We start from the raw sequence: 22,544 nt of genomic DNA, 5'->3' as shown, positions 1-22,544 counted from the left end.
CTGGGGGTTAAATAACCATAACTCTATTTTCATTCGATTTCTCGGAAAAAATCACACCATAGGCATTATAGGTTTCATTTGGTTCGAAATTTTCAAGTCCCAACTCACTTTTTTCATACCGTCAACTGGGGCAACATGCTACAATTTTCAACTTCAATGGCTTTAAAATCTTACTGCTGACAGATAATCATATCTCTTGTACATCAAAATTTTAAGGTAGATGGGACACAAAACTGAGGTAGTCAGAAAAATGATTGGTTTTACCAGTTATTTTTAAATTTACAAAAACATGCGATTTTTACCCTACTAAGAAAAAGGGGTAAGTTGCAACATATTTACTCTGTAATAACTGAAAAATCAAATGAAAACGTTTGAAAATTTATAGTTTTTGATAAATTTGTGATGTAAAAACGCATAAAGCACCAATTGCAGTAATTTTTGGTTTTGTTCGAATTAAATTTTTAATTTTTTCTGACAAAAATGTTTTTAAGAAAAAAGTGTTAATCTGCTGCATACATTTAGGGGTAAAAATTCTACAAGATATTTTATTAGGTCAAGTCATGAAAATTAATCTTAGAACGGATGAAATTTTAATGTTAACAAACGCATAATGCAAAACAATCATATCCCAGCATATGGAAACGTAATTTATGAGATTTAGTTCCGATTTGCATTTTGTTGCATTTTGCCCCAAACAGCTAACCGAATTATAAAAATATTTTTTTTTTAAATTTGGTGATTATCCGAAAAAAATTTATACACCAACAGTGTTAGTATAGGATAATGAATGCAATATAAAGTTTGTAGAGGATATCATTGAGCCAATCCGTCATACTAGGTAAAGTTTTTTATGGCATCGAAAAATGTAAAAAATTTTACATTTATTGCTCGATTTTTTTAATTTTTTATGAGAATCAAAAACTTCAAAAAACTCTTTCACGATGTTAAAAACTAAGCTATCATCAATTTGTTATCATTCAATGATAATTTTATTACAGTATATTGAAATAAAAATTGAATGAGTGTTGTGGTGTACAAATGTTACATCTAACCCTGCTTTTGCATGTTGCCCCGTTTGACGGTAGTTGAAAATAAAAATTAGGAGCATTAAGGGGGAAATCAGCAATAAATCCATTTTCCAAAGCATTTGGTAGCTAAATCATTTGATTCCTACAAAAAAAATCATACAAGATATGTCTTGTTTTGTTCAAAATTTTTAAGTCCAAATTAGTGTTTTTCTGGATTGTTTACAAAATATAGGGTGGTTATTGGTTAAAAAGGCACTACCTTTAAGTTCGTAAGCTCGTGTGGCGTCTGAAACTATGTCTGATCGATTTTCCGGACATTTTGACTTAAGGAAAATATACTTTCAGATAATTGGTTCTTTCAGGAGGGAAGATATTGAATTTCTTCCGACTCCAATCAATGTTGACAATTTTCAAAAATGTTTGTTTCATAACTTTCAACATTGAATTACCTACCTCTGTGGGTTTCACGTTCACCACTTCTGCAATTGAGACCCAATCAAAAACTGCCAGTGTCAGGATTGAAACTGCAACAGAACTTGAACCGAATTCAAACTGTTGAAATAGCAAAACTTTAAGAAAAAGTAGAATCCAATCGAAACCAGGTACTGAATTTGGTTTTCTTCTTTTTTTTCCTTCTCCATCATCGGACGGCGCTGTGTGACCTCTTTTCACAGGACCCTAAAAGACTAGATCATCCACCGATCCGATCCAGATCAACTGAATGGAACTTCTTTCACCGACATCATTTAGCACTGCATGGTCTCATCCACGACGACAACATCGACAACAACAAAAAAAACCGTCATCATACTCTACGTCCATCCCGATTTTCGGCTAAAAATCCAAACAAAAACTCCATCCAAACGAGGTACCAAAAAAAAAAGTAAAACAACTCCCACACATACACACATTACCCCCGTAGAGTTCCTCTCGGTTTTCGCTGACGAATGGAGAAAACCGGAATCAAATAGAAGAAATCCAAAACCAAACCCCCAAAAGGATGAAACGTGACCGGACAGAATACCTGTGTGAAATCACCGGAATTTCTGAAATCCAATTTCGTCCAATCAGAGCTGCAAATAACTCCGAGGAAAAACTGACCGCCTCCACGTGAAGTGTGTATCAGGTACAACCTCACCTCGTCCTACTTTTGATTTCCTTCCTCTAGCGTGTAGTCGTATTTTCTTCCCTTCAAAGTTTCGAAATCAAGCCGAACGAAAAAAAATAAATGTAAAACTCATTCATCGATAAATAAAATCAGGGTGGCAATTTTGAAGAACGCAAAGAAAGTATTTTGTATTTTTGGAATCATCGAATGAACGCAGGACAATCGAGACAGAATTGAAACGAACGTGTTAATTTAAGAAAAAGAAGGAAAAAAAGTTCACGAAATCCGGCGAATGAAGTTTGCAACCGACACTGGCAGCTTGTATCATATCGGTTTTATTATTATTTTGTTTTAATTTTCAACAGTTTCTCTTTCTGAATTCTGTATCATTTTAATTCACACAACATCACCCGGGTCGGATCGTAATTTATTTATGGACCGTTTCCATCCGTGTGACACCAAAGGATAAGAGGTTCGAAAACGGACAACGCTTAATGATCGAAATGATAATGCGATTTCTCGATACTGGGTGCTGCTGCATGACGTTGTTCCGCGGTGTTGATGAAAAGCTGACCAGGTCATGAATCGAACGTGAACTGAACGGAAACCGACCGTGTCGATAAGGAAATAGATCGGGTACAATGACTTGCGTATGCGAGTTTTTCTGGGATAAAAATCTATTCTAATGATTCAATAATGTCCAAACAGCACAAGTGCCAGTGGCTCCAGAGAGTAGAGTCTAACATATGTAGGATAAATTGGGTTATCAAGATTTTTATTGAATTTGCGTCAGAGTTGCAAATGTTCTGATAACGATTTGAAATTAATACTCACCGTAATGAGTATCAATTTAGCAATACAAAGAATTTCGTTGTGGCGCTCGAAGATTGAATCTTAATCTATATTGCTCACTTCTTACCCTTCTATTTTTTCACGACCTTCAGTTCAAATTAATTTGTAACGAATCCTTGGAATATTTTAATGTAGGTATATTAATGTGATTAGCTTTTCACACTTACGGCACGCCAAGTTGAACGATTCCAAACGCTTAAATAAAAATATTTATTAACGAAAGTCCTTGATTGAAATTTATTGGAACTTTTTAATACTGAAAACGTTGAAGCTCGTGAGAGTCGTGAGACATATGTATATTACCAAAAATAAGTGTTTCTATGTACACAACACACTACCTTATAATTTTTTCGAACATCTCTTTAGTTTTATAATGCAATTTGCAAATACGGCGCTTTGGTAGAAAACATTATTTCTGCAGTCATGGTAACATAAAAAAAATTATTATATTTAGCGCTATGTTGGTTTTCAAGAAGAAAAGCAAAAACATAACATGGAATTTAAATTAAACATAAATTTTCTGACTAATTGAAATCAATGAACAATGTTCCTTGGTTAGTTAAACATAGAATACATCAAATTAAAAAAACGGTATTCAATTGAATTTCTAAGGGCTGTGATGTTAACAAAAAGAAAAGATAATGAAACTCAAATTCACGATTTTAAAGGATGATTTAAGTATACTTTCTTGCCTGCTGGCATAAGTAAAATTTGTTGAACTTTATTTTAATCACAGTCATCAAATTTCACGCGGTCCTCTTGCGAGCATGATGTGTACGAGTGAACATATCTAATTTGGGATATAAATATTGATGACCATAATTATCCTTACATTTATCTTTATTTGGTTCAAACTTCATATTTTCAGATTTTTGTCTTTATCAAATGATTCTTACTAAATGACGAATTGGATTTACGATTTTTTTTAAACAGCATTTCTGAAAGTACACAAAAATCGTTTTAATAAAATCCAATTTACAATCATTATGATTATTGAAGATCAATCCATTTATGATGCATATGTCTAAGAAGCTTATAAGATTATTATCAAGAAATGAGTAGTAGGGGTAGGGTAATGAAATCCGAATTCTAAAAAAAATACAGATCAGCTATGAAATTAAACATCATTAAAAATTGTTTAGCTAAATGATCGTAATTAATCATATTATCTTACATTTCTTTTTTTTATTTTTAATTGAAGGTTGATTGAAAAATTACTTTGTTTTATCACAATTTTGAAATAATATTCAATCACAACTTAAAATTTGAATTTTCTATGAGGAAAAAAATAATCATTTTAAACCTTAGAGAATTTATTAAAAACACATAGATGATTATTGAATTGTATTTGATAAAAAATAAATAATTCAATTTTATTTCACAAGTGTCAGTGATCAAAGTCGGAGAAAAAAATCAGTTTTAAATTCAAATTCTTCCAGTTTTGATAAAAGGCTACAAAATGGGATTTTATTTTCATGAAGTTATAATCGATTCCAATAAGTTGAATTAAAACAATAAAAGCAAGTGAAACGTTTATAAATTGCCGAGTGCAATCATAGTTTTCAAAAAATCAAGCTCTGAGTCGCCGTCAATTGAAATATTGAGTCCTAGACCTGGGAAGGAAGAAAGGTAGATACCGTAATCCGGGGTAATATTGATCACTTTTTTCAATATTTTTCGATTATTTTTTCTGTTAAGGGAAATGTGACATGTTTTATATTTCTAAAACCAGTACTGAACTCATATGAACGTAAAACATGGATGCAGAAATTTATTGGACCTCTTTAAGTTTGATTTAAAAATCTTTTTCGTCGCTGTTCAGAATTTGATGCTTTGGGGTGACATTGATCAGTCTTTATTCTGACGGTTTTAACGCGTTTTCTTGATCATAAAGTATACAAAACAACTTCATAATATTTAAAAATGCTAGTCTATCAATTGAACCTTGAATTTTGACGTTTTATTTCAAAAATAGTTATTATCGAAAAAAGAACTAATGTGCTGCCTACATTTAGGGGCAAAAATAATTATAATTGCAAAATAGTTAGAGCACGTTAGAGCTTTAAAATACAAATGAAATTTTACCTTCACACATTCCCCTAGGCCCTCCCACTATTTCCATTTTCATTTTTTTCTTCAAAGTTAACGATTTGATAGGGTTCCTATCCATTTTTCCAATACGGGCTTACTCTTGGAAAATGTCCTTATTTTTTAAATATCAAAAACATATCATTAAATTACTATAAAAATAGCACTATAACTGTTCATATACAAAGAAAAGAAGTTGTTCTTTCACCTTTAACAACCCGTTTGCTTCTAAAAGCTTGTTGGAATCATCAGGAGAGCTGTTTGTTTGCGAGCCTTGAAAAAATAGATATTTTAAGATTTTGAAATTAGATTTTTTACTAACAGAAAAAAATTTCAAATACAAACCAAATTTTGCCTATTCGATACTCAATTAATAGGCTTTCAAACGTAGAAAACAGTTTTCAAGAATTCAAACAACAGACTGAGCTATTGATGATAATGTGGAAAAGTTTCATGTTGGTCAAAGTTACCCCGGTGATCAATGTTACCCCGTTTTACGGTACTAGGTTTTCCTTATTAAAATCTAGATTTATAGGCTTTTTAAAAGATGTTTGTAGAACACAAAAATTAAGAATTAAAATCGAGGTCAAACTCATAAAAAAATGTTTTTTTTAACGTCATAAGTTTGACAGTAAAATTTCATAAATTTTATTGAGAATTAAAATAAAATGAAAATTTAATTTATCAGCCATATCGTTAAAAGTTATGTTGTTTTAGTAAGAACATTTCAAGTTGATGAAAATAAAAATTCGTTGTTAGTATCTTTTCATTCCTTTTAACTTACTATTCGCCTGTAACTTTAATAACATTGAAATGTTTTTACTAAAAGAATATAACTTTCTCTAATTTCTAATAAGAATATAATATGAAGATAAAAATTGGTGCCTATCAATACTTATGTTATGAAATGGTTTTTTTTTTGGTACATCTTTGTACCTGAAAATAATCACACAATACTGAGAAAGTTAAAAAAGAAAGATTTTATCTCGTATAACAAATTTGTTGAAGCCTACAAAACTATTTATTTTTTGTTTAAAAATATCTTAAATTCAATTTATTTAGGTAACACTTCTGTAAAAATTCGTTAAAAATCTATCGTTTCATAGAACTGGGAAAAATTGAAAATATAATACACTGTTTTCGCAAATGTCAAAACAACTTGAGGTATTTGGGAAAGTAAATAAAAACCTTAACTTAAAAATTTGTTATAATGTATTAATTTTTTTTTCAGAAAAGTGCAGAATTTTCCTAGATTATTTTTACCTATTTTCAAAAGTTTCAAGACACCAATATTGATCAAAATTAGCTCTCACATTCTTTACACATCAGAAAAATGTGGATTTCGAGGCGTTGTGCTATTTATCAAAACCCTTTGGAATGCGAAGATGAAAAACATGAAACAAAAAGTTAAATTGAGGCTTAAATTTGTTTCTTGAAGAATATTTTAAATCTGCATAAAATTTCTAATGATATATACCGTCTTTTTTATAATAAAAGTGATCAGAAATGCTTATCGAAATTCACAATTATTTTAAATTCTTTGAATGTCATATAGTGTCGTAGAATGAAATATCTTAGGCTTATAGTGATTGAGAATAAAATACCGCCGGAGGTGGGCCCATTTTCTGACATATTCTTTAACACTTATTTTTTAACACTTTTTGGGATCAAGCGTTTTTACATTACAACGGAAAATTAATTTCGTGAATAAAAATTCTACTTGGAAAAAATCTCCATGGGGGAGGGGGGTTAAAACCCTAAACTTCCCCCCCCCCCCCTCCGTTCGCACGGCCTTCAGGCAGCTTAACAAAAGAAGCGATTTGAATATAACTTCGAACTGTAGAAAGAAATATTCTATCTATAGGGGAGAATGAGGATACTTGATCCCTGGGGATACTTGATTCCTTAGCTATATCTCGAAACTGGAATGTCTTACAAAGATCAAATGTTCTAGAAAAATGTGCCAAAATAAGCAAAATAACAATGCTTGTAGTTTAAAAATTTTTAACAAAATAATTGTTTGAGTAATTGAACTTTGTTTGAAAAATTTCACAAAATGTTACTTGAAGATCTTTTTTCATGACTTTAAAATGTTCCTTACATGGGAAAATTATGAAAAAAAATATTTGTTCCAATGTATCAATCGTTCGAGCGTAAAATGAACTTCATAATGCCATATTTTCAAAGTAATGGAAAACTCTCAACTATTTTCAGAAAAAGTTTTCTAAAATGTTGATTATGGGTACAATTGATATCCTAGAGTTGGATACAATTGATCCCCCCTTCCAAACGGCATATTCTTCTTCTGAATTGATCGTTATGATTGCTGATTACGAAATTACTAATATTTATCCAAAAACTAATATTTATCAAACAATTGTCTGAAGAAAAGAGCAAAAATAATTAATTTTCTCTTAATTTTAAAAAATAGCGCCTTTGAGTATGCAATGTTAAATATTAGCGTTGAGACAAAGTTATAGAATTTTCTTCTTATGTCTGCTATAAATTGTGAAATGAGAACAAACATGACCAAAATAGTCAATTAACATTCTATCTTGGGGATTTGTTTGATTTTTATACAAGGATTAGGGATTCCTGAATAAAAGATCAAGTCTCCTTCAATAGGGGATCAAGTCTCCCCTAACTTCAGAAAAATCGCAATTTTTTTACTCCCACGAAAATGCTTCTAGTTCATCAACGGGTTCAAGTATCGTTCTAATTTTTGGAGCATAGAAACTTGAAGTTACAAGCTGTCAGAAAATGTCAAAGACGGCGAGTTGCTAAATTTTTCCAAAAAGATATGGTAAAATAAGAAAAGGGGATCAAGTATCCCCACTCTCCCCTATCTATTTTGATATTCAAAGGCACAATATTATTTCTGTCATATTCTTTTTTATATGAAGAATTCTATAAATCTCCTAGAAGCGCTTCTAATAGAACAAGTGAATTTATCGGACATTAGATAAGCTGATATAAATCATATCCTACGTTTTGGTGCAACATTCATGGTTTCCATTTTTTTTTAATACAGTCGTTTTAATCTGGGGAAGGAGGACTGAATAAAAAAAGAAAAAAAAATTCCAACGTCAAATTTCTCTCATCAATCTACCGACCAGTGCAAAGGTTCAAAATTTTACTTTCTTATTTAGTGATTTTCAAAAAAACTTGTTTGATGCTGAAATGCACTTGTTTTGCATAAAACAATGATTCAATTAGGTTTTATTTTGCTATGGCAAATTCTTGCATGATCAGGCGTATTGAGTCACTCAAATTTCGTGAAAGTTTTTAAGCTGACAAATAAAAATGGTTTGATTAATGGTTGTTCTAAAAATAGCTAAATCTTAATTTAGCACCTAAACAACTGAGTTGCATGACTCGCTACACGAAACTGATCATCTAAAGTTAAAATTTGAACGATTACAAATCGTTTCAACAATTACTGGCTTTTTGCCGAACAGTAAAAAAACGATACAGAAAACGATACAGCAAATTTCAGTCTTCCTCCCCCAGGTTTTAACATCTTATCTTTATGAAATTCGTGACTGATATTAACGATGCAGTTGGCGGACAGTCATTGAAAAACTTATCCGGTACAACTGTGATCGATATTTACTCTTGGACTCAAACTCACGGACATCGACTCAGGAAGCAACTGACTTGCCAATTGAGCCATATAACGTCCATGATGAATATAATATGGTGATCTCAAATGTCAAGCCGCTCGTCCAGCCATATTGAAAAAAGTTTTGACAGCTGGCTTAAGTATTTACGAGAAAGGGGGTTTCAGGGATGCCTGATTTTTGAGATAAAAAATCAGGAATTTGGAAAAAATAAGTCTGTGTATGTCTGTGCACAAGCTTATCGTAGACCAAAGATCGCAAAACTCAAGACAAAATCTTTGTCTGATGAAAGGCACGATGAAGTTAATGACGTGTAGATGAAGTTAAACATTTTCAAACGAATCTTTAAGTAAAAGATATAACGAAGTTTACCGGGTCAGCTAGTTTACCATAAAATAGTTCATTTCCCAAAATTTCGCAAAAAAAAAAGAACGAAAGCTTTACGCAAGGATTGGTCAAATGGATGTTCGAATATTCTAAGCTCTCCGGCGGGACTTAAACCCACAATTTCAGATGTTTTTCAGTTGTCCAAAGACCTATGAGAAAAAAGATCATTTGCTACAACTTCTCTTTTTAGTTTAAGTCAAAATATTTCTGTTTTTATAAACAAACATTTGTGAACTCCCGCTTGAAAAAATTCTTCTGAACAAAAGTTTTAGTGCTTTAAAACTAGGAAAGTCAAAAATCCTAGGTTTTAAATAAAAATACCTTAATCAAATTATCCCCATTATTGTTTTAATTGTATGGGAGAGTGGGGAATCATGGGCCACTTTTTTTCGTTGTTCCATAACTTCTTTATTAAAAAAACAAAAAATGAAAATAAAAAATGTTATGGTTTTCCACATTTTCAAGGTATCATAAGGTAATTTTTTATAATTTTCAATAAGTTATTTTCCCTAAATTCTGACTGTTTGGAAAAAAGCAATATTTTTTTGGATTTTGAAAAATGGTGGGGAATCGTGGGCCACTAAATCCAAATTGACCAAATAACATGCAAAGTTTATGAGTTGACCCAAAACTGTGATTTCCTAATTCATTTCGTTATTTTAAAGCAATTTCAGATGATGAAATAAAAAAGAGAGCTGTTTATGATCGCATAGATTCCAAAACCTGGCTCGCGAACGTTTTGGCAAAATTTTTATAAAGGATAGACAAAATATTTTTCATAACTCTTCATTTGGCATCAGAAAACTTTTCAGATAGGAAAAACGTATTAAAAGTTCTGAATGTGTATAAAAACATAAAAATATAGGTGGTACGATTCCCCACAAGCTTTCAAACTGGTTGCGTTTGTGTGACTTATTGATGTATCATCAAAAATTCCTTTTCCACGTGAAAGATCATGACAAAACTAAGATGATAAGCGTATGAGCATATTTTTGTTATGCACTTTAGATTCCCCATCGATGAAATTAGCGGGTGTTTTATTAATTATGTAAGTAAATTTTTATAACTTTTTTTAGCTTGATAAATAAAAGAAGCATATGATGCGTATTTCAGTCAACAACATATAGAAGTATATGCTCACACAAAGCGACGACGATGACAGTTGGTTTGAGATTTTTATCTCAACACACATCTCAGATATTTAAAGTGGCCCACGTTTCCCCATGGCCCACGATACCCCACTCTCCCCTACATAAAAAGGTAAAGATTATTTTTAAGTGAAGAAAGTTGCAAGAAGTGTAGGAAATACAAACTCCTTTTTCGTATACTACACAAGGCAATAAAATTATTATTTTTCCGAGACGCAAAGAAATTCAAAGCTGATTTTTACTAATTTGGGGCACTGATTTCAAATATGCAGTTAGTTTTTTAGCAGCTCTTGTTTTCGAAATAACTTAAGAAAGTGGGTAAAAAATTATTTAATCAATTTTTGCACTTTTTTTGCAAAACAGTAGAAGATTATAAAGATTTAAAAATTAAAGGTTTGATTCAATGATCGTCTTTCCTGAAGATCGCGAGTAATTTTGGCTTCTGAGAGAAAATTTGTAGAAGTTTTACTATTGGTTATTTTCCTCAATTTGGCAAAATAAGGCAATTTTGATAAAATTAAAAAAAAATTAACCCATATTAAATCTGAAATATTTTTAAGCCATGTTAGCCATGTTACAGGTAATAACTATTCACAATAATCAGCACAATTAGCAAAAACATTAAGCATCCAATAGCATCCAAGCATCGTAGATATCATTACAAATTTAATGCTGATATGAATTATTCTTCAAAAAACCAATTTTTCTTGTGTATCTTATTTGACTCAACTCAACTTCACATTCAAAAGGCTTTTGATGAAAGTTCACAAAATTTACATTTTACCGAGTTTCAAAGAATTTAAGTGCTAATTCTTATTAATTTGGGTGCCATGAATCCAAATTTGCAATCTGCTTTTGGTTTCAAAATAACATTTTAAATAAGGTTGAAAATCATAAAAGAAATTTCTGCATTTTTTTACAAAACTGTTAAACATTTCAAAAAATTTAAAAGAAAAAGGTTCAATCATCAATTTTCCTGAGGACCGCAAGAGTTTGATTTGGTTAACTTTTCCCCATTCTGGGAATGTTGCAAATTTTTAAAGAAGTTCAAAGTTTATTGAAGTTTTTGTTTATAAAGCAAAAGTCAACTTTTTTTTTTGAAAGTATTAAAACTTGTACTTGTAATAATTTAGTTTCAAATTTCTATAAATTGTAGAATTTAAGTTCATCAGATCACTGTATCTCTGAAATTAGAATATCATAGCAAAATATATAGTTGGATTGAATGGAGCATAATTTAAAAAAAATCATAATAATGGCTTTCATGTAGGCTTTTTAGTTTCATCAGTTATGAATTAGCGGTTTTACTCAAATCTGATTCATTTTTAAACTTATTAAAGCCATATCACCAAAACTAAAGGTGATAGAAAAAATTTGAAAAAAATCGAGTTCAGGGCACCAAGGAATTCAAAATCAATTATTAGAACATTGGCACAAAAAATGCTGTTCCCTTGAGTTATAAAATTATGTTATTTATTTTTTAAAATAGTAAGACCATATTTTTAAACAAATTTCCTTAAAAAATATTAAAATGTTTCATCGTCATATATGGTTTTGATTTTTAAACTAATTTACTAAATTTGAAAGTGCAACTTTCCAAAAAAAAATATGTTCGTCTTTGTTTTTCAATTCAGACGAATTGTTTTCTAAAAGCTTAATCTAATTGGATGCCATTAGTTCTAAATTTTCGAAAAGATAATTATTGTTTGTACCTTTCGTCCTTTACAGGATTCAATATTTAAATTAACGGTGACAAAATATTCAGAACTTGAATTTCAAAACTATAAAATCTGCTTTTGGAATTAATGATTTTTATTTTTTCAATTTGTTATTGATTATTCAAGAAATAAATTTCCCAACCTATACTCTGTCAAATTAAACTTTCAAAGATCAATTGAACGTGTTGTATTATAAATATACAAAGATGTCAAAAATGAACTTTTTAAGCCTTTTATTTTGATAACTGGCAGAGTTGGATTGAGGTCTTGTCTCTGACTGTAATCACTGACAGTCTTGATACAAAATTTGAATAGTTTTTTTCATTTTATAAAATGAAAATCAATCATGAACTATGTGTTTTGTATAAATTCTCAGAAGTTCAATGGTTGAAATTTAGTATTGATATTAATTGAATATTGATTTTAAAATTGTGAAATAACTGCTAAAAAATTATGTTCAACAAATTTCTCATCTCATTTTGAATAACTTTAATGACTTACGGGAAAAGGCATCGATTTGAAATGTTGAGTCTCTTTAATTTTGATTCGTAACAATAATTTTATTTTCCAGTTTGAAAATAAGCAGGAAAATAGTTTTAAAAATCAGTTTTCTTATACATATATTGCACGATTTAGGTATGTATTTGTTGTTATTTCTAGCTGAATTTTAATTTCTAAACCAACATCCTAGTGTTATCATTCTAGGAAAATAAGACAAAACATTTTTATGTTGTATTTAGGGTATGTTTTGATATTCATTTCAAATTTGATTTTTTTTTTTAAATCAAAGATGTTGTTTAAAATAAGAAACTTTTCTGTAAAAAATACAATCCCCCAACAATTCCTCAGAAGAGGCAATCGCGTCCTTATGGGTATTGCTATTTCTGGCGGTAAGCTAAAATTGTGGAAAAGTTTCCACAGCTCAACAATTCAAATTACATGGCCTAAAGTCTTCAGATGTGACTCGTCAAAAAAAAGTACTTAGTTGTTATCAGAATTTTAATCAAAACCGCAAGCAGTTATTTGTCTCACTAATATATTTATAATAAAAAATTAAACATAAATTTATTCCCGCTATTTATGACTCACGTATCACCACCGGAATATTCATCTTATAAATATGTCTGATATTGTAAACACCTATTGAGTTTCCAGCCGTTTTCAAATCTCGGAGTATTGCATGAAAAGTAATCACGCAGTACCTCGTTAGGCACTCAACATTCTCAATTCACTCAACATCCACAGTGATGTCAATTGAATTTATTGATATTCAAAGCCAAAAGACATACACCTGTTAAAGAGCTTTGCTTAATAAGATACGAAGTAACGGTCTTCGACAAAGTTATTCACTGAATTTAATTTAGAGAATTTATAAATTTTCACAAAAACCATTTACAGGCTCGTTTCCTCAGAAATACAAAAATAAAGTTCATTTTTCAGTACAAAATATTCAAATTTCCCATACAAACCTGAAAGTTTAAGTCTACTTATGTCAACGTTACTTAGAAATTCTGCAAAAATTCACGGATTAGTTTTGAAACAAACTGAAGCTTTAAAGACCCCAGGGTTTGAGAAATTCAAAAATGACCCCAAATCTACTCAGTCTACTGTTCAGTTCACGTTCTGTTCAAACATCAAACGAAAGCTCACAAAGAAAACCGTGAACAAGAATTGAATTTGGAACATTCTGAACAATCGAAAGCCATCCTCGTCATATTCTGAATTTTTACCCGTTTCATCGCCTAAGTGTCGTTATTTAAAGTTAAATAATCCAACCAAAAACTGAGACAGCAAAACAAAACCAAAGTGATGACGAAACTCGAAAACCGACAAACCTTTCCTTCATCAAACTATGACAGCTATGAAGGATACGGCTGCTCTTAGTTGACCAAACCATGAAACTGTCAAACTTTTAGACGAAGAAGAATAATCAAACAAACAATTGGATAAAACCCTCCCAAAAGAGGAAGATTCGTCTGAAACCACGAATGACACCACCACAAAAAGTATACATTCTCCAGATGACATACCTATATATCTATATCAAAATATTCTACCCAAACCAGCTGTAAATAATAAGCCGATGACGCCTCTGCAGGACCAACAACCGCAAAACTGATGAACAGTGTTGACCCCAAAAACTCGGCTCGGTTGTGTCCCTACACATAGTTAATGATGTTCTGCTCTGAGTTTAATTATTTAAAAAATGACCTCATGGGGGAGGAAAACCCGGGGCGAAATTTTAACAACAGGTACCCTTTCTCAGGTATTGCTCCTGGGTGTTTTCTGCGAAAACCCACATCTGTAAACAATCACACAAACAATCATACTTTAACAAATACACACTCTCAAACATAAACCCGTTAAAACGGGTGGAACAGTGAAATTGGGTGAAAAGGGACAAAAATTAAAAAAAAAAAAAGTCGTTCAACTAAACCCAATCAAAATAGTTATGTTATGTTAAAAAGTTTTTTTTTCTAAATAAAGAATTCGGTTTGTATTAAATCATGTTAAAAGATTATTTTTCTAAAGTTTTTGTCCCAATTCACCCCTCTATAACGGTAATGATGTTGTGCAAACATCCCTGCCTTATTAATGTCGCAAGCCAGCTTTAATTTTAATTTTAATTATCTGTTTGTCCAGCCAGAATCCCCTCTGGATGTTCGGGAAAGTGGACCAAATGGATATTTTTAACCCAAGGCATTCGAGAGACAAAGCAATTTAATACTCGAAACCCGATCTGAGTGGGTGTTAATTTTGTGTCACCACCATCCAGGATGTCCAGAATCATTTTTAACTTAATAATGTAACGATATACCACCCTCATTCTCTCGTTGAGAATTTTATTATTAATCCAACATTGTTCGATGGGAAGTTAACGGAAGGTTTACAATTGGAATTTGTGGTTACGAGGTCAATTTACACCTCAGAGAATTGTAAAGCATTACGATAATTTAGCAACAAAAATCTCGATTGCGAAAAACAAGGAAGTTGAAAAAAAATTATTAATTCCAAATAATCAAGTAATGCTTAAAAATAAAAAATAAAAACAAATAGCTGAAAACTGGAGAACTGGATCATTTAAACATTTCTGAATTTGTCATTTAAGAAGCGAGAGTAAGATGAAGAAACAAATTTAAAAAAAAAAATATATTGGCGAATACAACTGTAACAGAAATCAAAGCATTATTCATCGGAAATAATGACTGTAATGAATTGTTAAACTGAACTGTTCAACATTCTAAATTGGAACAAATTAAATGATTTTTTAAAGTTTAAAAATAAGCATTCTCAAATCTCAATTCTAGGCTCAAAATTCTCAATTATCAATCCTCAATTCTCAACTATCTCGATTCTAAACTTTTCTTTCTAAATTTCCAACTCACCATTCTCAATCCTCAATCCTCAATTCTCAATTTTTTGTTCTCAATTCTCCATTCTCAATTTACAAATCTCTATTCTCGATTCTGAGTTCTAAATTCTAAATTCTCAATTCAATTTCAATTTCAAGTCTCAATTTACAATTCTCAATTCTCAGTTTTAAATCCAAATTTTTGATACTCAATTCTTAAGGTATCCAATCCTCAGTTTTCAAAATAAAATATTATGAACTTTAAATTTTGAATATAAAATACTCAATTCTCAATTCTCAATTCTCAATTCTCAATTCTCCATTCTCAATTCTCAATTCTCAATTCTCAATTCTCAATTCTCAATTCTCAATTCTCAATACTCAATTCTCAATTCTCAACTCTCAATTCTCGATTCTCAATTTTCAATTCTCCATTCTAAATTCTCAATCCTCAATTCTCAATCTACAATTCCTGATTCTCAATTCTCAATTCTCTAAACTCAAATCTCAAATCTCAAATCTCAAATCTCAAATCTCAAATCTCAAATCTCAAATCTCAAATCTCAAATCTCAAATCTCAAATCTCAAATCTCAAATCTCAAATCTCAAATCTCAAATCTCAAATCTCAAATCTCAAATCTCAAATCTCAAATCCCAAATCTCAAATCCCAAATCTCAAATCTCAAATCTCAAATCCCAAATCTCAAATCTCAAATCTCAAATCTCAAATCTCAAATCTCAATACTTTTTTCTCAATTCTAAATTTTCAATACTCAATTCTCAATTCTCAATTCTCAATTCTCAATTCTCAATTCTCAATTCTCAATTCTCAGTTCTCAATTCTCAATTCTCAATTCTCAATTCTCAATTCTCAATTCTCAATTCTCAATTCTCAATTCTCAATTCTCAATTCTCAATTCTCAATTCTCAATTCTCAATTCTCAATTCTCAATTCTCAATTCTCAATTCTCAATTCTCAATTCTCAATTCTCAATTCTCAATTCTCAATTCTCAATTCTCAATTCTCAATTCTCAATTCTCAATTCTCAATTCTCAATTCTCAATTCTCAATTCTCAAATCTCAATTCTCAATTCTCAATTCTCAATTTTCAATTCTCAATTCTCAATTCTCAATTCTCAATTATCAATTCTCAATTCTCAATTTTCAATTCTCAATTCTCAATTCTCAATTCTCAATTCTCATTTCTCAATTCTCAATTCTCAATTCTTAATTTTTATTCTAATAAATTGAGAATTGAGTATAGAGAATTGAGTATTGAGAATTGAAAATTTAGAATTGGGCATTGAGCGTTCAGAATGCAGAGTTGAGAATTGTAAACTGAGAATAGAGAATAGAGAATTGAGAATTAAGATAGAGAAGTTCTTTATTGCCAATGCTCAATTCTCAATTTCCAAAACTCAATTCTCTGTTCTAAATTCTCAATCCTAAATTCTCAATTTTCAATTTTCAGTTACCAACTCTCAGTTCTCAACTCAGTTCCAACTCTCAATTCTCACTTATAAATTCTCAAATTTCTACTCTTATTTTTGTGTTTTCACTTCTCATATCTCAGTTCTGAGTTCTCAATTTTCAATCCTCTATTTTCCTTTATTCTCAATTTTTTGAATCTAAGTTCTAAAAACTCAATTCTTATTTCTAAACTTAACTCTTTTTTGACTTTTTTCAAATTCTTCAAATTTAATTCCCATTATTTTTACTTTTCCCTACTCAGATCTTCATTCTTGTTTTTAATTTTATATTCTCAATTCTCAATCCTCAGAACTTTATTTTTAAATATCATTTTCTAATCCGCAATACGCAGTTTGAAATTTTTCATTCTCAGCTCGAAAAACAAACGCTTTCTCTCGATTCTCAAGTCTCAATTCTCAATGCCTGGTATCCGATTCTTAATTTTCGTTTCCCAGTTTTGAATTCTCCAATTTCAATCCATATTATTTATGCCTTCACTTCCAGTTCTCAATTCTTAACATTCAATTTTCAAATTTTGATCCTAAATTATCAATTCTGTATTTTTAATTCAATTTGTATCTCTCTCAATTCGTAATTCTCAATATAGGACTTCGGGTTCTCAACTCTCAATATTCTATCCTTAATTCATAGTTCTCAAATAGGGATTACCAATTCTGAATTTTTTAATTTCAATTCCTTAATTTTTCGCAGTTCTCAATTTCCAATCCTCATTTCTTTACTCTTAATTTGAATATTAAATTTTCATGAATTTAAAATATCCTAAATCTTAAATCACAAATTTCGATTTTTAAACGTCGAGTTCCAAAATCAATATTCTTAGCATGTTTTCCAGATTTAGGATTTTCATCCAATAGATTTAAGATTTAGAATTATTCTTTTCTTCGAAATCAAACTCTTGAAGCTGCTCAATCTTAAACTACGAATTTCAAGTTATAAATTGTTCAAACTATTTATCTGATTTTGAACTTTTATTTCAAATCTAAAGGTTAGTCTCAAACTTTGAGTTGTGAATCTCGAATTCCAGATTTAAAATACGTAGATAATTTCCCCTCAGTCTTGATTCAAGAAAATCGAATTTCTTGGTTTTAAACCTTTCTTTAATTTCTAATTAAAAATCTTGAATTCTGTACTCCAAAGTCCAAATCTTGAAAACTGAGCACAGATTTTTTTTCTATTCTTTAACCTTTTTTTTTTCAATCTTCCATTTTAAATTTTCCTTTTCTGTGTTGGTATTTCTAACTTCAAATTCTCGGTTCTCGATTCTCAATTATCAAATTTCTTTTGCCATAAATGGGCTCAATTTTATTATTGTTAATCAATCTCTTCCCGAGCAGACTTTTATGCCTTAATCGATAACTAACAGTAACCAAACTGAGCTATCATAGCCAAAATGCCAAAATAATAGCATTATTTGGTGTTTTTCTTATCCCGATGCCAACACAAGGTTGCATTAATGTATCAAAATACTGAAAAATGATGACAAACTTATACCAAAATAAAGCATAAACAACAAAATGATAGCACGATTAGGTGTTGATTTTCCAGTAACAGCTAAATCAGGCATTAAGGTTTAATTCACTTTATAGGTCAGAAAAATGCAATCCAAATGCATAATTTCCTTATTTTTCTGACCTTTGAGCAAACTTGGAATCATTTTTCCGGAATAAAAATGGTTGAATGCCAAAATTTGGCTTCCATTTTGGATATGCGGGTAGCAAAGTTCTGCCTAATTTTGGTTTCACTGCAAGTATTCTGATACCTCGATAAGCCAGCCTTTTTTAAATAATTTTGAAAACATAACGATATCGTATTCCAGGCTTATTCCATACCAAAAGTGGCATCACTGTGTTCTCAAAATTTATTTCGAAACGGATGGCTAAACGAGGTATCATTAAGGTTTCAGTGAAACCTGCACTTGTCAGGAATGAGGTATATCCGTAGATGAAAACTGAGACTCAAATATTGACATTTTTCCACCTTCATTCGAGCCAAATGAAACCAAATTTTACTTTCAAGGCATGACAGCAAAATTAGGTAAAGTTTTGACATAAAAGTCTGCACTTGTCAATCTACATTTTCATTAATATATTCTGTTTTTCTTTCGATTTTTCTTTTTCTTTATTCACAATTTACAGTATTTACAATATTATTTGAAAACTTAGTTTTAAGTTTTGAATTTAAAGTTCAAACCTTCACTCTCAATTTTATTTTAATTGGTTCCACAACTTGGTTTCATAACTTGAATTTTGAAATGTTCTTTGTACATTTTCCTAATTTATCTTTAAATCTCCAATTGAGCTACCAAACTCACTCTCAATGCTTTGAATTTAATTTCAAATTTTTGATTGAATCTGTATTATTGTAAATTTTCAGTTTTCATGAATTTTATTTGGTCGGCCATCAACATACCCGAAGGCTTTCTAAGCTGTTAGTGCACAGTATTTGTTTTCATTAAATTGTTAGAAGATTCATGTTTTAAGACTTTCAATGCCAGTACTTAATTGTTCGAATGTCAATTTTAAAAATATATATATATTTTTTCACAACTCGGAAAGAAAAATGATAAATATCTGAAATCTAGACTAGATTTGATGAAAGTTAATACAGAAAAGGAAACTGATAAGTAGAAAATAGTAGAAATTACTAATTGTGATTTGAATACAAGAATTGAAGAATTGGATTTGAAAAATATGAACGGAAACATCTCAACCACGAACATGAGTAAATATAATTTTTTTTTAAATTATTATCAATAATAAGTTATAAGTGATGGTGATGGTTAAAATAAAAAAAAACACACTAAAAATTATAAAATATTGGTGATTAGTTGAAAATTTTCAGTTCATTACCCAAAATTTTATCTTTCCGTCTCCGTTGTGAAAAACTGAATAAAAGATTAACTAATCTTTTTATATCCATCTATAATTTTCAAATCTTTAAATGTTCTCACTATGAGAACATAACATTCACCGATAAGGCCGTGAAGATCAATTCCAAACAAAATTCGCGGTGATTAATCTTAACCCTTCATTCATGATTTTTTTTTCGTTAAAAATCATTTTTTACAATTGAAAATGATGAGTACATCAAGAAAAAAAATTAATATAAAATACGATTTTTCACTTTTTCCATACATTAATCGTTGCAAATTTGTAACTTTATGAAACGAAGGGTCAATTAGTAAATATAAGGTTAACTTCAGCAGAAAACGACAAAGTACAGAATCAAAAATTCTGTTCAACATACTGATCTGGAACAGCACTGAAAACGTTACAATGTTTGGTGTTTACACTTACTTTTCTGCCAATAAATTACCATAATAAAAAAACCATTTAAAGTTGACGATTATTTACCTATGCTGTTTTAACAACATTTCAAAAAACATGAAATATTCATGATTTGTAAACTGTTTTCCAAGCAAAAAGATATCACAGTTTGATTAAAGTAAGAAGCGATCAAAAGATTGAAACACACAATATTTCTTCTGATATGTAGACATAAACTAAACACGTACACGGGTTTATTCATGGTAAGATTACAGATTTATTTTTATGATATTCTAACTCATCCATTCCTACTTGGGAACAACACATACACATTCTACATCACACAAACAACAACAAAAAGAGTTAATATTTAATCATGTATTGTATGCGATATTCAGTAGTTGGTTACTTAGCAGTTTTACTATCTCTTTTCCTACTTAAACTAATACTTTTATTAGTATCTAGAGTGCATGACATCTTTACCTCTCTGCGAAAAGGAATGATATGATACTGTTACGTATTCTCTTAATAAGTTAGGAATGGGAAATTGTTCAATTTAGTTACTATATTTTGCATGATTGGATTGAGTACCTGATAAAATTGTTTAACAATTATTCGTATGCATAGCTGCTGCCTCTGCCAAAACCATAAAATCTCATGGAAACCTCATCAACGTTTTTGTTTGTTATTTAAAAAAAAAAGACATTTTTTATTGATTTTACATTCAAAAGATACTAATGGTAGTTTTATTTGTCCCCGTGTCCGAAAACAAAACCAAACAAACAGCTGCATCCGAGCGTTGTTCCGGAGACGCAAGAAATACTCAAATGCGAACTGCTACCTGTGCGCCCCATCACCATCATCAGCAAGTACCTGTCTGCCAGAACACAGGGCCTTGACTGCAGAGCACCGCCTTGACCCCTCCTAATAATGACTCGTTCGTGAACTCACAGTACGCTACAATCGATCATGACGACGGCGATGACGAAGATGAGGAGAAGCAACAGCAGCGGCATCAGAAGCAACAACACCACCATCATCACTGCAGCAGAAGCAGCAGTCGAAACACGACACCGGGAGCGATTCGGAAGAGCGACACCAGTCTGAGTCGGTCGAGAATCAGCCTGCGCAGTGAAACCGGCAGCAGTTCCGGGGGAGGTGGAGGCCGCCATCATCATCACCATCACCATCATCGTCGTCAGGCGAGCAGTGCCAGTAGCGTCAGTTTTCACGCGAGACAAACCAGAACCGATGATGAGGAGACAGCTGAAGACGAAGCCGCAGCAACGACGGCAACTTGTACCGACAACGAAAGGCACGCGGAGAGCGCCTCGACGATGTACATCGAGAACTGTCACTGTTCTCGGGGCAATCTGACGACTACGGATGACGATGAGGAGATTCAGCAGTACTTCATCGTGAATCGTAGCGTCTCGCGGAGGCAATCGAATGTGAGCTGCGCATCGCGGGTTAGCCATCGAAGCAACCGCAGCACTCCGCGCAGTGGCGGAAGTCGTTCCAAGCGTGCTACACCATCGAGCGGTGTCAGCTGTTGTTCTCATCATTCGCATCACTCACAGCAGAATATTAGGGGTCAAGGAGGTCGGCAATCACCCTCAGTTCAACAGGACAGTGGATCCAACGCTACCATCTCTAATTTTAACATCGATCCTGCACGTTTCCAGTGCAGCTACTATACCGCAGACGAAAGCGAAAACTCGTATTGCTCAATTAGTGGAGAGAACCTTCGACAGATACAAGCACAGACGCAGATACAGTCGGCGTTGGAGAAGAAACAGAAAGAAGACGAATACAAGCGAAAGTTGGGTGAGCAGAAGCGTGAACAGTATTTGTCGCGGCTGCAACCTTTGCCGCTGCCACCGATGGCCGATGGCAGTGACTACAACGATAGTAATCAGAACAGCATCAGCGGTTCAATTATGTCCATTATAGATAGTACCTCGAGTGATCAACCGAACGGTTCGACAACTACGAGTACTACTACATCAACTACACAGCGGCAGCTGCAACATGTCGGAGAACGTGGGGCAAAAAACGGGAGCAGTTCGGGGAGTCAGATGATCCTAACACCGTCCAAGATAACGATCGAGAACATTAGCCAACTGTCGGAGATTGCAGCCAACAACTACGAGTTGGACGATATCGACGTTAGCATACCGGATCTGTACCATTCGCCATCGAAGATCAAGTGGAACTTTCTATCGGGACTAGACGAAAACAAGTCGAACAAATCCCGCATCAGTTCCATCTCGAGTCTGGTGGATGCGGCCAGCAGTGGTCGAGGCCGTAGTGGTACCGAATCCGGTGGAGCAGACGTCAGCGAAACGGCAAGCGAACGACGTCGAGACGATAGCAGCGACAATGACTATAGCCCGAACAGAATTCAGCATCAACCCTTACCTCCAATACCATCGCAAAGCTCATCCAATTGCAAGATTGAAGAGCTCCTGAAAAAGTCATCACC

General features: G+C 31.9%; 1 protein-coding gene across 14 annotated transcripts in view; it reads left to right on the top strand.

Annotated features, from left to right (window-relative positions):
* Positions 1–20,987, top strand: part of LOC129757026 (glucose transporter type 1) — an 875,183-nt gene extending 854,196 nt beyond the window's left edge. For 12 of the 14 annotated variants that reach the window (XM_055754112.1, XM_055754111.1, XM_055754125.1 and 9 more), the window contains one exon: positions 20,846–20,986. In XM_055754112.1, coding sequence (XP_055610087.1) covers positions 20,846–20,958 — 113 coding nt within the window. In that variant the 3' untranslated portion in view covers positions 20,959–20,986. Of the gene's footprint in view, positions 1–20,845 lie in introns of all 14 variants that reach the window. The other 2 variants (XR_008739590.1, XM_055754123.1) reach the window with 2 other exon arrangements.
* The last annotated feature ends 1,557 nt before the right edge of the window (positions 20,988–22,544 follow it).

Source organism: Uranotaenia lowii, chromosome 3 (genome assembly GCF_029784155.1).
Source record: "Uranotaenia lowii strain MFRU-FL chromosome 3, ASM2978415v1, whole genome shotgun sequence".
NCBI classification, from domain to species: domain Eukaryota; kingdom Metazoa; phylum Arthropoda; class Insecta; order Diptera; family Culicidae; genus Uranotaenia; species Uranotaenia lowii.
This window is presented reverse-complemented; position numbering and strand designations above follow the sequence as displayed.